This window comes from Primulina eburnea, chromosome 9, assembly GCF_022965805.1.
Source record: "Primulina eburnea isolate SZY01 chromosome 9, ASM2296580v1, whole genome shotgun sequence".
Classification (NCBI taxonomy): Eukaryota; Viridiplantae; Streptophyta; class Magnoliopsida; order Lamiales; family Gesneriaceae; genus Primulina; species Primulina eburnea.
In genome coordinates this window covers 1,865,319-1,882,464 of record NC_133109.1, presented here as the reverse complement: position 1 = coordinate 1,882,464, position 17,146 = coordinate 1,865,319, and the positions used below count along the sequence as shown (strand labels likewise).

General features: G+C 32.6%; 2 protein-coding genes across 2 annotated transcripts; both read left to right on the top strand.

The window, feature by feature from the left end:
* The first annotated feature begins 813 nt into the window (after positions 1-813).
* LOC140841058 (pre-mRNA cleavage factor Im 25 kDa subunit 2) lies at positions 814-4,438 on the top strand. The gene is made up of 7 exons (XM_073208224.1): positions 814-1,111; positions 1,308-1,353; positions 2,926-3,019; positions 3,169-3,242; positions 3,588-3,674; positions 3,775-3,885; positions 4,067-4,438. Exons 1-7 carry the CDS (start codon positions 993-995, stop codon positions 4,136-4,138), a joined length of 603 nt encoding a protein of 200 aa, XP_073064325.1. The 5' UTR covers positions 814-992; the 3' UTR covers positions 4,139-4,438.
* Positions 4,439-14,934: 10,496 nt separating this feature from the next.
* Positions 14,935-16,548, top strand: LOC140842150 (transcription factor LAF1). The gene is made up of 3 exons (XM_073209959.1): positions 14,935-15,116; positions 15,685-15,814; positions 15,963-16,548. Exons 1-3 carry the CDS (start codon positions 14,978-14,980, stop codon positions 16,546-16,548), a joined length of 855 nt encoding a protein of 284 aa, XP_073066060.1. The 5' UTR covers positions 14,935-14,977.
* Positions 16,549-17,146: the final 598 nt, after the last annotated feature.

Genomic DNA, 17,146 nt, shown 5'->3' with positions numbered 1-17,146 from the left:
ATATTTCTCTATTTTTAAAAAAATAAATTAATTTGAGGGTTACAGGGGTTTGAAATCGAGATCTCATCTAAAATGGGATACTAAGTGTCATTAGATTTTCACTCTAATTATGTTGTATGAATCAAATCGATTTATCTAGTGTGTGTATATATATATATATATATATATACATATACATATATATATATATATATCGATAGAGTTGACACGTCTCACAGATAAAGATTCGTGAGACCGTCTCACAAGAGGGATACTCATTAAAAATATAAATGAATGGATTTCAAGAACTCTCCATCAAGTGAGATGTAAATTTGAAATCCTTATATCAAAATTCATCAATCTAGATATAACATAAAATTTATCAATACTTTCTCATTCAAAGAGTATGTCTTTTGTGAGACAGTCTCACTAATCTTTATCTGTGAGACGGGTCAACCTACTGATATTCACAATAAAAAGTAATACTTTTAGCATAAAAAATAATATTTTTTCATGTATGAACCAAATAATAATCGACATCTGATTGTAGCAAATCGAAATAATAATAATAATAATAATGATAATAATAAGACAAAAACTTGTGTGAGACGGTCTCACGGGTGGTATTTGTGAGACGGATCTCTTATTTGGGTCACCCATGAAAAAGTAATACTTTTTATACTAAGAGTATTACTTTTTATTTTGAATATGGGTAAGGTCGATCCGTCTCACGGATTATGACCCGTGAGACGGTCTCACCGGAGAATAACTCTAATAATAATAGTAATAAACGTGTTGATCGGTTCGAACTTTTAAACTCGAGTTTGGATACGATCTCGAGTTTCATGGTCAGCTCGGTTCGATTAATTGTAGCTGCCACCCCTCACTCCACAAGCTCCAAATCCTCCCGCTCGGTCACCTACCTGCAAATTCTTCGGAAGAAGGATTGAAATTTTTTCAGCGCCAATCTTGTCGAAGATCAATTGAAGGAAAAACGAAGAATAGAGAGGAAAATGGTAACATCACATGTGGTGAATACATATCCTCTGTCGAGCTACACTTTCGGCACTAAAGAGCCGAAAATGGAGAAAGATACTTCAGTCGCTGATCGTCTTGCTCGTATGAAAGTCAAGTTCGTATTTTTCTTTTCTTTTTATGCTTTTTGTTTCTTCCTTTTTTTTAGCAAAGAATTTTGTTTATAGTTGTTTGTTTGTATTGTGTATGTAAAACCCTAGATCAAATTTATTGGATGTTTAGGGTTTTGGGGTTGAATGTTAGAGGTGAATATTTCGAATTTTACAGCATTTTGTTTGCTTTTTGGCTTGCAGTTACATGAAAGAAGGCATGAGGACTAGCGTCGAGGGGATTTTGATGGTACGCGTATTTTGACCTCAATTGGCATATTGTTGGCATGTTCGATGATTCTAATGTTTTTGCGTATGCATTTCGAGAGACATATTTTCTTGTTAAATCTTTTGATATTGAGTCTTGAAGCAGTTCAAGTTGACAAATATGCTAGTCACTTGGCTATTTAGTTAAATATATTCCTCGAACTCTCCATTTGGTCCAAAGATTAGAATGGAGGAAGTGGATAGGAATGTTTTGATTAATTGAACCCAAATTTGGTCAAAAGTTTGTGTCTTTAGATGTTTTCTTGAGAAATGTTAATAAAAATTGTTTGTTCAAGCATTTTTTTCATGTTTCCTTTGAAAACAAGATTGTCGATATTTTTTCACCTTAAAATTCTAGGTTCACACATAGTACTATAATGCCTTTATCTAGTAACATTACCTTCATGTCCTATCGCTCTGAGAATCACAATCAAACATGCTCATTTTGTTTTGTTACATTTGGTTGGACATCACTTCTTGACCCGATTATACTGACTCTGAAATTAAAACAAGTTGTTGCTATTAAGCATGTATTTTTAATAAGTTTCCAGTCAACTTATAGTTATTCTTTATCTTTGACATAGTTGATAGTTTTTGAATTTTCTATCCTGGTCTCTGTTTCATATTGTGAAGTGGAGGACTAGATGCATGGAAATCTAATTTGCTTTTCCAGAATGTATTAACAGAGGCACAGGTAGACTAGCATTTTATTTCTACTTCTTGATTGAATTCCCAACAATCTGTTGTTTGTGTAATGGAAGCAATCATGAGATTCTTGGTTTGATCTGGCTGTTTTTTAATGCAGTTCTCTGGGTTTTATTCTACCTTCTTTTTCTGTGACGTGCAATTCCATTGTAGAGTACATAAAAATTTTAGTTGCAATGCTTTTTTGTCATGTTTAAGAACATAATACTCTACTGTGATAAAAAAAGAAGAATAATAGTGAATACCTGGTATTAAGAAATGCCGTCATCTCATAAACTGGTGCTAATATTTCTATTTTTCTTTTATCATTCCAAGGAAATACGGCCAGAAACAATATCCCTCATTGTAGTTCATGTACCATCGACATCATTTGTGGATCACAACTGAAATTGGCATATCGGTGTCATTTTCATAACATGATAAGTCATTGTCCTAAAAGTGCTCTCAATTGCTTATTCCATGCAGTGTTTCTGTCTACAGAATTTTTTTTTGTGAATTTCTTGTCTGAGTTATTTCAACAGATGGATTTTATGCATACTACATCTAGGAAGTAAAGCATTCATGAGCAGGAAATCAACCTATTAGGGGTCTCTTCTTTGGAGATTCAATTGTAGCTGAATCTCATTGCATTATCGCAATTATATTATCTTATGATTGGAAAATTTATGGCCGGAGAATATTGGAATTGGGACCTGCAACTAGGATTCTGTCATAATAGCATAAGGATATCGACTCTATTAATTATTATTATTTTTTTATCTTGGTCTTATTATTGTAATTATTAAATGTGACTTAACATTTTATTCATCTTGCTTTTTCTAATTGGAGTGAAATATGCCTGAACTTTCAGGTACAAGAACATAATCATCCCCATATCCTTCTTCTGCAAATTGGAAATACTTTCTGCAAGCTGCCAGGTGGCAGATTGAAACCAGGAGAGAACGGTATGATAATTATACTTCATGTTATTGGTCATTGTATTCTGTGAATTCAGAGAGAGATTTCCTTCCAAGTTCCAACTTCAAGCATTGTGTTACTCAATTTCGTTATGCTTATTTATGTTTTTTCTGATTCTTTTTAAACTAATTCACAGAGATTGAAGGGTTGAAAAGGAAACTCTCGAGCAAACTTGCAGCTAATTCACCTTCTTTACAGCCTGATTGGCAGGTACTGTTTTAAGGAACTATTAATATATACTGGAAAATATCAAGAATCCAATGTGAAAATGGAAAGTGGTGAGCTATCTATCCTAACAAGTAGTATCAGAAGCATGAAACTTAATCTCAATATTATTTCCGAAACTTGTCTAGTTGTTACATCATGTGTACATCTGAAGGAAAAAATGTGAGTTCCATGTCCATTCAGCTGATACATCGTTTCAGACAGAAGACTCACGTGTCTGCATATATGTTGTTTATTGCTGCTTCTTGTTCATCAGCTTGATGTTGGTTAGACAATTAGTTAAATTTTTGCTTTGGAGATGCTTATTTTGTGATGCTAAATTTCAAGCAGATTGGTGAGTGTGTAGCAGTCTGGTGGAGACCAAATTTCGAAACCATTATGTACCCTTATTGCCCCCCACACATAACAAAGCCTAAGGTACCACGCCGTGTGCTGCTGCTACCACAGCATTCGCATGTAGTATGTTATATTTTCATTTGACTTTCAAATAACACACCGTTATTATTTGGTGACATAGGAGTGCAAGAAGCTTTTCCTTGTACACTTGTCTGAACGAGAGTATTTTGCTGTCCCTAAGAACTTGAAACTTCTTGCTGTTCCACTGTTTGAGCTATATGACAATGTTCAGGTACGAGTAGATCAACCTAATTTGGTAATTCCTATGATCTTCATGACTATTCTACTTCATTTCGTATACACTCGTTCTGTCAGCATTTACTGGAGATTGATCTTAATATAGTAGCCATAATATATATTCATATATCTAAAACGCAATAATGTTTACAAAGCCTTCTGTTGATCTGTGTCAGAGATATGGACCTGTTATATCGACCATCCCACAGCAGCTATCCAGGTTCCAGTTCAACATGATCCATCCGTAGATCATTCTGTGTTGAATCCTCTGAGGCCTCGCAAAACTATGAACTTGTTTTCTAATTTGGCGTTTTTGAACTCGAGAGGCTAACCAATTGGCTTTCTAAAGGCGTAGGTTCGGCATCGAATCATGCTGGTTGCATCATGTGGTTTAGCAAACTTATTTAACCGTGTGTTTTCAAGTTTACCAAGTGTTTCTTGTTCATGAAATTGAACATGTTGCAATTTTCACTCATTTTTTATTTTCTCACAATGTATCCGTTTAACATATGAAATATGAACAATTATTTTACCAGGCTTCAAGAACATGTCTACTTCCTCTTTTTTTTTTGGTTATTTAAAATATTTTTAAAGATGTACCATTATAATGTTTGAATGTAACAACTAACAAGTAGAATAAATCTTTTATTTTATTTTTTTATTTTTGATAAAGAAGAAACTTTTTATTTTATGGAGATTTTATGAAGGAGGAGCACCGAAACATTATAGTTGGGGAATAGACGATTGAATACAATAACATTTTAAAATAAGATCTTTAAAAAACAGTTTTTTTTTAAATCGGAATGTGGCTTGTCGGATTTTCTTTTAGTTTGTCTTGACAATTTTTTTCCACTATTTTACTTCCTCAACGCAAAAACTTGTACGAGACAGTCTCACGAGTCATATTTTGTGAGACAGATCTCATATTTGGGTCATCCATGAAAAAATATTACTTTTTATGTTAAGAGTATTATTTTTTATCGTGAATATCGGTAGGATTGACTCGTCTCACAGATAAAGATTCATGATACTATTTCACAATAGACCTATTCTTTACTCAAATACCAAGATCGTTTCTTATTTTCTTAATCACAAACTGAAGAACCCTTCTAAGCTACGTTTGTTAACAAGAATTAAAAATTTACAAAACATGAATCTTTCCAAGTGAAAAAAAAAAAGAAGAAGAAGTTAAAAGATAAAAAGAGATATATTCTTGATGAGGCTGAGACTTCGACATACTTAAGACAATGTAAATTCTTCACATATGAAGAATTTACATTGTACAATCTTTACAGCAGATTGGCCAGAATATATATAAATAATATTACATTTAACAAAATCCAGATTCAGTGTTTCTTGAAAATATTTTGCGTTATATATAAATTCCAATTGTTGACATTCCATGTTTGTACCGACAATTCACTGACTTCATTTTCTAAACATAGAAAATCAAATAAAATGAAGAATTTTTTATAAGATAATAATTTTTTAAAGAAATATTAATTATAAAAATGGGTTGAGACTGTATTTGGCACGAATACCTTCAATTGAATTGGCTGGATAATATTTAAAATAACTTACGTTCCTGGACCATCAAATTTTTGAATTGAATGAGTAAATTAAATGACACATTAATATATTTTCAGATGGCATCATGAGAAAATAGTGGGAAAGATCATGGGCTCATGAGGAGCGGAAGAAACCACCTTTCACTTTGAAGAAAAAAGGGATCGGCAAGCACAGAAGGACACTACACACAACTCTCTACACAGACAAAAATCTGCAAATACTCTCTCTGCAAAATTTTCAGTCTTTCATGCACTAGTTTTCAAGCGTTCCAATTATTTCTAGCATTCTAGATCTTATCGTTTTAGATTTCAGAAACTTTATATTTTATATTTCTATGTCTTATAAATTTCTACAGTTTATTGAAAATATAAACGATGTCAGAGATTGATTCCTCAAATTCCAATAATTTTCTTCATTTTGGGGTTATAGTTGTTTTAGTAGATTAGAACCGACGGTCAAATTTAGAATTCACTTTCGTTTGTTTTTAGATGTTAGATTTTTATCATTTTCACACAAATCGGTGCAACCTCGTACCTGGCACGCCGGCAACACCAAATATTGTGCAAACATATATATATATATATATATATATATATATATATATATATATATATATATATAATTGTAATTTTTTAAAATATTTTTTATTGGAAGAATGTATTTTACTACTTGTCCCTTTCTCGCGACATATTATAAAGCAAATAAAATCTCAAAGGTCGTGCATTATGCGATGTCATAATTTTTAATTAATCTCTTTAATGAGAATTGTTAGGACTAAAACCGTCGTCTTAATTACTCTGAAAGTATGAGTGATTATGATTGGCGGAAAGAGAAAGCACAACGAACGCACACAGCGTTATATTTGGTCACTCTCATTATATAGTAAGAACTACAATTATCAGTTTCCTCTGATGCAATTTTTTTTAGTTGCGGGAGAGACGGTAAATTAGATTTCAAATCGAAAACCTCGTACTTGTTGATAACGTTGATGTCCGATGATATACAAATATAAAATCTTGAATCATGAATATATTTTCACAAATTTTTCCTTTTTCTCTACCTTATGGTGAGAAAATAACTACCTGATATAATTAAATTTTAGATGTTAGAAGTTTGCCTAATACATGTCAAATGATACCGACTATGAGTTCTCATGTCATTGAAAATAATAATTAGATAAGACCTATCAAAAAACAAAAAAGAAAAATTAGAACAAGCCAATACAAGCAAGGGTGTAACCAAGATTTCTAAATAGAGAGGTTGAACCATAACAGACCATACTTACAGTGAAAAATTAAAGATTTTATCATAAAAATTAGTATTTTTCATAGATCAGTCGAGTATCCACAGTCAAGTCGAAGATCCATATCACAAAATTGATACATGAGACTGTTGCATAGAAGTTCTTGTGACGATTTAAGTGTTCTTCAATGTAAATATAATTTTTATAATATGAACAAGATAAATTTTAAAATTCAATAACACTTCTATTTGGAAAAAAAATATTCTTAAAATTTAATATATCAAGATGCAAAATAAATATAACATATAATAATGAACTGTTTAAATGAACACTCGGAAAAATAAGTGAAAAATAGAAATTATATGATGCATTATTTAATCAAATAATTTAGCATTAAAATTTTTTTATTTTTATTTTTATTTTATTATTTAATATTTGTATATTTTTATTTTATCGAGTGTATACACACACACAAAAACACACTAATAATAGATTGATATAAACACATACAAATATGATATAAATGAACCAAACTGTTTATGAGTTATTCGAAGATCGATTCGATAAAAGCTCATTTGAGATCGTTTAATGAGTCTCGTTAAGATAAACAAATAAAACTCAAGCTTTATAATATTCGGCTCATTAGCCCATTAACATGTTCGTTGGTAAATTCATAAAACATCTTTTAAATAAAAAATAATAGTTTTGATATTTGATTGATTAATTTTGCACATTACTTATGAAGTATATATATAAAAAAATCAATTAGATTTATTTATTAGAATATTTAATTTTTTTTAATAAGAATGTTATATTTTTCTTTAAATATATAATTTATTTTCAATGAATTTAATGAAAATCTAAATTTATAATTTATATTTATTACGCTCGTTTAGGCTCTATAAAAGTTTGAATATAATCGTGAGTCATTAATAACTCGTTAAATAAAGATCGAGCTCCAAACATTCAAAAATTCGGCTCGGCTCGTGTAAGGCCTGAGATTTCGATTATTGTAATTTACCATGAATTATGGATAATTAAAATGAAATTATAGACGGATATGATTAGACCGAAAAGACGGAAGAAAACCGAGTTTTGGGCGAAGACCGAAGGTCTCACGCATATGCGCGAAGAGTAGGCGCGCGTATGCGCGAGCTGTGCGAAAGCCAAGGAGCCAAGATCGAACTCTGCGCGCACATGCGCGACGTAAAGCGCGCACATGCGCGATACGTCCAGAGAGTTGGGCGCATATGCGCCGGTTGAATGCGCGCATATGCGTGAGTGCTGAGCGACGAGACCAGTAGGTCTCGCGCAAATGCGCCGATGATGTCGCGCATATGCGCGAGACGTGTAATATGTGGGATGAGCCACTCGTCCTCTTGCATGTACGTGTATGTGTGTGTGTGTGTGTGTGTATATATATATATATATATATATATATATATATATATATATATATATATATATATAGTATATATGTACATTGAATTGTTCAGGAGCAAGAATCAGAACGAAGAATCGAGAAAGGGCCGAGGAAAGTTACGAAAAATCCTTACGCCTTTTGTGAGAAATCCGCCGTCCGATTTTGAATCCGATTTCGGTATTGAGTTTCTATCGACGTAGGCTACAACTGGACGTAAGTTTTGCTACGTTTGGATATATTCTGAAATTATGATATTGTCAGAATCTGATATGATTCATATATGATGTTCTTGTCATGTTAAACATCGTATAATTGAAACCGGACTGAAGAACAAATACCATATGGAATTGTTATGATTTTTAGAGTTGAGTTGATTGAGAATTGATATCAAGATTGAAGTATTATCGAGTATGAGGTGTTGGGATTGATATCTGACTGATATGGTAGTGCCGGGTATATTGGAAATATAACGTTATGTTGTTGAAACAGAATTTGATTAAATTCTGATTATATCCAATATTGATTGAGTGATGTATTGATACCGTACCCTCGATATTGTTATTGTCAGATTGAATATTGACAGGCTTTGAGTTCGAGACTTCGACAGAGTCAGAGTAACAGAGTGAAATGTATAAATTAATGTTTTGTCGGGATTGCACAACTCGAGTGAGGTTTGAGTCGAGTTTGAGTCTGAGTATGATTCCTTGCTTGATATTGATTTATGTTTCTGATTTGATACATGTTATGAATATTTATTATATGCTTTTATATATGTTTTTATATGATTGCATGTATACATTGTTTATACTAGGATTTATTCTCACCGGAGTTATCCGGCTGTTGTCTTGTTTTGTATGTGTGCATGACAACAGGTGGGGCTGGATCAGGGTCAAGAAGAGGATGAGAGAAGACAGTTAGCGTGGAGATCCGGACTTAGGAGTATATCTGTTACATCACCTGAGCTGTAGTGAAGAAACAGTAAATATTATGATTTATATTTGTACAGGACTTGTATTTAGATCTGGATAGTGATCTTGTAAATGAGATAAGACTTATTTCATATGCTGCGTACTCTAGTATTTAAAAAAAAAAAAAAAAAATTTAGACCCTGTTTATTTTAATTGATTAATTATTCCTAGAAAGTGATTAAAAATTGAATTAAGTTCGGGTCCCCACAGCTCGGCTCGGCTCGGCTCGGCTCGGCTCGGTTACATCCTACATACAAAGTATAAAACTATATTGGATAAATATATAAATTAAAATAACCACATTCCTGTTTTATATTCTAAAAAAATGCTAGATTATTTAAAAGTTATCCATGTATATAAATTAAGGTTAATGGCTAAAGTCCACCCTAACCCGCCCCCGAAGACAAGTTAAAAAAATTATATAAAATATATCATTACATTCAATAAAGTTGCATATAAAAATAGAGTAGGTCTCATGTGAGACCGTCTCACGGATCACAATCCGTGAGACGGGTCAACCGTACCCATATTCACAATAAAAAGTAATACTCTTAGCATAAAAAGTAATACCTTTTCATGGATTATCCAAATAAAGATCCGTCTCACAAAATACGACCCGTGAGACCGTCTCACACAAGTTTTTGTCATAAAAATAATATTAAACATTGGTAAATCGTTTAATACTTACAATTGACACATTTTTGTTTTCCAAAAGGACACGTGAGACTTTTTCAGTAATCCTTTCAGATTTGTTTGAATAAGTTAATTTTTGATTTGGTTAAGGTTTAAATCATAAAAAAAGAAGATAAGTTTAGCTACAGAATTAAGTAAACTTGTTCTACTCGTGCAATGATATAAAAAAATGGGCGAGTATGTCTCTTGTGAGACGATCTCACAAATCTTTATCTATGATACAGGTCAACTGTAATGCCCGAGATTTAATTACGGTAATCAGATGTTGATTAATTGACATAATTAAGGTTATAGGAACTCAAATGACGAAGCCGGGCGTGGTGTATTTTACACCGAGATGTTCGACCTAACATCTCAACATGTTAGTTTGAGATTATTGATTTTGAGTAGACATGATTATAACCAGGTTATTTTAAGATCAAAATGAGATAATAATAGTGTTGGGCGAAAGTGACTCGCCCGGGCGGACGTTTTTGACCGCCCGAGCGAGAGTGCCTAGGAGAAGAGGGCCGAGAGTCACTCGCCAGGGCGGATGTTTTTGACCGCCCGAGCGAGGCTGCTGGAATGGGCGAGGGCCGAGAGTTACTCGCCCGAGCGGAAACTTTTGTCCGCCCTAGCGAGTAACGTGTAGCTTGAAAGGCGAGCCACTTGGCCTATTGCATGTTCGTGTGTATATATATATATATATACATGCAAGAATTCTTGGGGAAATTCAGAGGGAAACCGAGGGAAGCTCTTGAGTTTGATTGAAGATTTTGACAATCCGTCCGTCTGTTTTTGAATCCGATTACGGTATTGAGTTCCTAGCAACGCAGACTTCATTTGGACGTAAGTTTTATTAAGTTTTGAGATGTTTTGAAAATATGATATCGTCAGAATTGAATATGATTCAGATATGGTGTTTCTGCTACCGTAGATATTGTAGAATTGAAGTCAGATTAAAGAACAGATTGTTCCTGTAATTGTTATGATTTTTGAAAGATATTGACTGAGATTTTATATCAGAATTGTGTTAATATTCAGAGTATGAATTATGTGGGCACAGATTATGAGTTCAGTATTATATTTGTGATGTTCAGATTGACGGGGTTATTCAGACTTGTATTATTATACCGTCGAAACATCAGTTGATTGATATTGATCAGATTCAGTATTGATTGAGATTGATCAGACTCTGTAATTATTCAGATTGTATTGTAATGTCGATGACATGAATTAGATTGTATCTTGTTCAGATATTGATCAGATTGTATACTGATTTGAGTATTGGTCAGAACAGATTATGTATTGAGTTATTCATTGATACAGAGTATTCGATATTGTCATTTCAGATTCGAGATGGACAGAGTTGGATACAGGTCATCGTCTTCGTCAGACCGGGACGACAAATGTATAATTCATGTGATATCTGGGAAGATATAACTCAAATCAGATCTCATTTGAGTTTCCCAAACAAATCACATACTAGACTATTATTTATGTTTTGATATGATTGTTTATAGATTTGTTTATAGAACTTGTATACAAATCTTGCTATGCTTTGTTTATAGATCTTGTGGCATTGCATTAGAATGATTATGTTTGTTTACAGATTGTGTATTCATGCATTAAGATAGGACAGTCTGGAGATCAGGCAGACTTCTAGATGTTCGGCGATATCACAGCTTAGGGGAAGATCACCGCCCCTATTGTAGATGCGGATACAGATCAGGCCGAAGTCTAGGAATAAGACGTACAGCACCTCGATTGGTAGGGTAGGTGACAGACAGTGACGTCTTATTCACAACGGGATCCCTAGAGTTATAGATCGAGTTAAGTCTAGACATGATTTGATTAGAACTGCATGCTTATATGGATGTGGCTCCTAGATCTTGGGACCCATCATTACTGCTTTCAGTTGGGTTAGCATGTTTTATGATTAAGATTGTTTATATGCATGTTTATCTGAATTGAGTTGCATGCTTATTTGATTAATTTCATAGACTATGAAATAGATTGTTTCTATACATGATAGCATGTTTTATGATTTAGTTTGTTTATATACATGCTTACCATGTTTTATACTGGGATTTATTCTCACCGGAGTTATCCGGCTGTTGTCTTGTTTTGTATGTGTGCATGACAACAGGTGGGGCTGGATCAGGGTCGAGATGACGATGAGAGAAGACGAGTTAGCGTGGTGATTCCGGACTTGTAGCAGACTTAGTTTATTACTTGAATTTAGTAATTGAACCTTAGACTTAGGTTGTACAGTATTGTGCTTTTCTACTGAACTGTAGTTTTTATACAGAGATGTATATTGTTTAGATTCCATTACCTTCCGCAGTTACATTTTAAAAAGAAAAATTTTTAGACCCTGTTTTATCTTAATTGATAATTAAATCCCAAAGATGATTAATAAGACAGATCAGCGTCCGGGTCCCCACATCAACCATACCAATATTCATAATAAAAAGTAATACTCTTAGCATAAAAAGTAATATTTTTTCATAGATGACTCAAATAAGAGATCTGTCTCACAAAATATGATCCTATAGACCGTCTCACACAAGTTTTTGCAAAAAAAAAAAATGGAAATTAATTTAATGAATTGCAGAGTAAAACATGATTTAAAGCTAACTAATTTTTGAAATTAAGGTTACGAACGAAACTAAAATGTTGATTTAATGGCGATTAAATCTTAGTTTTCTGTACCTAACTCAAATATCTGACTTCATTACTTATTACAAGTATGAAATGGAAGAATTTTTAAAAAATTATCTTTGTTCAGGTCCGGAGATGTGTATAATTTATTTTTTTTTTCTATAAAATTATTATGTGCTGTACCATATATGCATATAGAAAGAAAATTTATTTTGGGTGGTCAATGTTTTTTTAAAAATGATTCTTTTTTTTTATCCTCTTAAAAAAAACAAACACAGGTTGTTATTATTAAACACAAAGATTTGGAGAAAAAAAAATACATCAACTTGACTTCATATTAATTATATGGAAAAAAAATGTAGAATCGAGTGGTTGTCGTTTTGCTGAAAGTTATTTTTGGTGACAATGGTGCAACTCAAATAATTGAAACAGTATAACAACTCAAACGCCATGGTTCAATCGATCTATCCAGCAGGAATAATTATTGCACTTTAATAATCTCTTTCTCAATAATTGTATTTCTTGCAATCAATGATAATCGAACTCATGACCTTAGCTCCTGATACCAATTGTAAAACCTAACACTTGCTGTAATGGCGTGACTCAAATATTTTGAACCGTACAACAGCTTAAACGTCATGATTTGATCGTTTTATTCAGCAAAAACCATTATTACATCTAAAAACGCTATTAGTAATTTAAATATTATTTCTTTAATCGATTATCAAACCAAACAAATCTAATTTTTTTTAATATAATTAATTAACATATTTTATGCGTCATTGACTTTCCGAATTTTAATAATTGAAGACATCTACGGTACAAGAAAATTCCACTTGACTTTTAAATACATACCAAATCATTATTTATTAATCATTATTCAGAATTTTTTGGCGCAAATATTTTTTTACTCGATTTTACAGATATTACAAACTATAATATATATTTTATATGACCTTCGGCAGGGAGCAGCACAGCTGAGTCCAATATATTTTCTAATTAATTACTAATTAGAAAATTTCAGTTTTATTCTCATATATTTCACTTTTCTGCAATTTCAGTTCTTTTTCATAAAAATATTGACGTGACACTGCACGTTTCAGTACCATATCGATGTTACATGAGCTCCACATCTGTGTCACATATAAAAAAAGAACCAAAACTGTGACGAAGTAAGAATGAAATCTGACAACATAGTCGACTTACAAAACATAATTTTCCACATTGACAGACACACACTTAATCTTATGTGCATTGTAATGTTCATACCCAACCTAATAAACATGTTTAGTGTTTTTTTCAATAAAGACAAAGTGTTTTCCATGAGGTTACTTGTGTCTCCATATTTCGAAGACTTCGGGTAATGAATAAATGATTAAGTTTTAAGCATAATTTGCCCAAATAAAAATACAATATAATCGCACTATCGACATGTTAATTATTAGTTTTTTGGTTAATTATAAAATAACCAAACTTCTTATTTTTTTTTTAATAAAAATGATTGCTAATTATTGGATTTTGTCAAAAATTGACAATATATGAAGATTCGACACGCCAAGAAAACTATTACTAATGACCAAACCGAACTTTAAAGACGAAGACATCACACGTAAACCATTCGTCGATATAAACTTAAAATCTTAATTAATTATGTCCCTTTGTTAAATCCTTCAATTCTATTTGGTTTGGCTTGAAATTAATATTGGCGGGGAATTAGGGAAATGCTTTTTTTTTTGTTAGTTTCTATATAATTATTCGTATCTATATTTGTTGTACGAAAACGATTAACCTAGATTATTATATGAGTCAATTGTAACCTTTTATGAATCATCATAAGCTTTCGTTATTAAATAAATGAGATAAAATCACTTATTAAATTGAATAACAGTATATATGGATAACATAACAACTATTCTATAGATGGACAAACATTTTTGAGTGAGTCTCATGTGAGATCGTCTCACACATCTTAATCTGTGAGACAGGTCAACTCGTGGATTACTATAAGATATCTGTCTCACAAATACGTTCTTATTTGGGTCATCCATGAAAAAATATTACTTTTTATACTAAGTGTATTATTTTTTATTGTGAATATCGGTAGAGTTGACCCGTCACACAGATTCAAATATCGAGACGGTCTCACATGACACTCACTCTTGTTCAAAAACTTTTTACTAGTCAATCCATTAATTTGATTGTGTTTACTCTTCGATAATGTGAAATACATTTATTATAAAATCAACAATGAGTATACCGACAATATATTAAAAAATTGGATTATAACTTTTTTAATATAATTTCTAATTAATCAAAGAAGTAGGTAATGCCATATTTTCCCAGTCTTTTTTTTTTTAAAAAAAAAAACAACAACTTTCCTTACTAATTCCATCCTTTAAATTTCCAAGTACCAAGATTCCCAACTTCACAACAAAACCTCATTCTCCACAAACCTCCATTCCTTGTACAAATATATTACACTAAACAACTCAAAAACATCAGGGAAGAAACAGTTACATAATTTGAATCCTACTTAGCTTGTTCAAGAATGGGTTGCAAGCCATTAGATCATAAGCCAAAGAAGAAGCACAGAAAGGGACTATGGTCGCCGGACGAAGATCAGAAGCTAAAAAACTACATCATGATGTATGGCCATGGTTGTTGGAGCTCGGTTCCTATAAATGCCGGTAAGTTATAAATTTCGTGCTAGTATCATACTTGTATATAAACATAAGATCATGCTCACATGCACCTCGAATCTTTAGGTCGTCGTCGTTTTCCATCGACATTCCATTTAAGCTGTATGTAAAGAATTCGAAGATAAACGTGATCAATTGAGTCGTCTTATTGTTCATCATGACATCATATGTAAGATGATGTAATAAAACTAGGACAAACCTACATGTTGAAGGTCCTAACACACTTCATCAGAATTTGTTAATTCTTTAAGGCAGTAAATATATATATATATACATAGAATAATATTTGAACCAGTGAGTTTGCTGCCAGAAGTCAAACAACATTAGAAATATATGTTCCTAGGTGAATATGATTTAATAATACTGTGTTATAAGGATGAAGGTTGACAGTATAACCATCTAGACATCTTAATTTATAGGATAGAAATCAGCATTATGGTTGACTTTGTAGTCGTTAATCGACACGGTCGATCCCTTGCTCAATTGAGTAGATTAAGCCAGCAGGCCGAGGCTCCTGGCGAGTATTCTGTAACATCATCGTTTTACATGATCGCAGGTTTGCAGAGGAATGGGAAGAGCTGCAGGTTAAGATGGATTAATTATTTAAGGCCGGGACTAAAGAGAGGAATGTTTAGCATGCAGGAAGAGGAGACAATCATGGCCCTTCATCAAATACTAGGCAACAAGTAAGAAACTGAGTCCTTTCGATCAATTATACAGAAGATTAAATTATATATATCTATGTGTATGTATATCTATACATACAGCATTAATGTATGAAGCAATGGATACACGTTCTCCTGGTGGATTTTTAATACTATTGATATAATTCAGGTGGTCACAGATAGCACGTCATTTGCCTGGAAGAACTGATAACGAGATAAAGAACCACTGGCATTCTTATCTGAAGAAAAGGGTGGCGAAAGAGGCTGAAACCGAAGCTCGGATCAAAGACGAATGCGCGAATAACCAACCTTTAAAACTAGAAACATTGCCTCCCTTCGAGTCAATCTCCCAAAACTCTATCGCTGAATCGTTTGAAAACAAGGAAGGGCAGATAGTAGAAACAGACCACTCGTGGGGAGTCCAAAAAAGCAATTTACCAAAAGTTCTTTTCACCGAGTGGCTAGCTTTAGACCAGTTTCATGGCCAGGATCACCCGGTGAACTCGTGCAGCGAAGTGGATTTCAAGAATAACATTGATCAATATGATAATCCGAATTTCTACGACGGTTTGGTTCATGGTTTTCTTCTGAATGAAGGGCAATTCGAAATGCAATCCAACAGCATTTCGGTTGATGATCACATGAATATTCAATCACAACTGACATTCGGTTTCGAGGATCAGATCTCAGAAAGTGGTTTGATCAATACTTTTACTGGCGAATTTGGCTTGTTTTGTGATGATATTTACATGTAAATGATGATGCATAGCGAGGAAGATCGAGAAATAATGTACAGAAAATTACTACAACAGAAAGAATAAGACAGAGAAACACACTCGGCATTATTTGTTTTATTGTTTACATTAATTTGCTCTGATTTTCAACGTACGTACGTTGGAATGATTAATCCTGTTGACGTGCCATCTCTGAGATATTCTCTCGGTCAGAAAAACAAAGCGTAACAATCCAACGTTTGATAGTCAGACAAAGAAATATTTAATATTAGGGACAATGGAGACATTCTTGTATAGTGTTTTTTTATGATTGATTTTATTTATACTCAAATAGACACTTATATTCCTTGAAAAAAACATAATTTTCGTTTTGTGTTTGCTATAGAATATTGAGCTTACTCTTCTCAAAGCATCAGAAATCAAATCAATAAACATTTGTTACAAACTTGTATTACTTTTCTGGACAAATGGAGCACTATTTTCAGAAACTTGCACAAAACAAATAAATAAACAAACAATAAATAAGATATTTGTATTAGGATGTATATTAGCATGTAATATTATGAACGAAGAGTACACTTTTCTCATCCAAAATATTCTTGTTTCATGGTATCAGAGC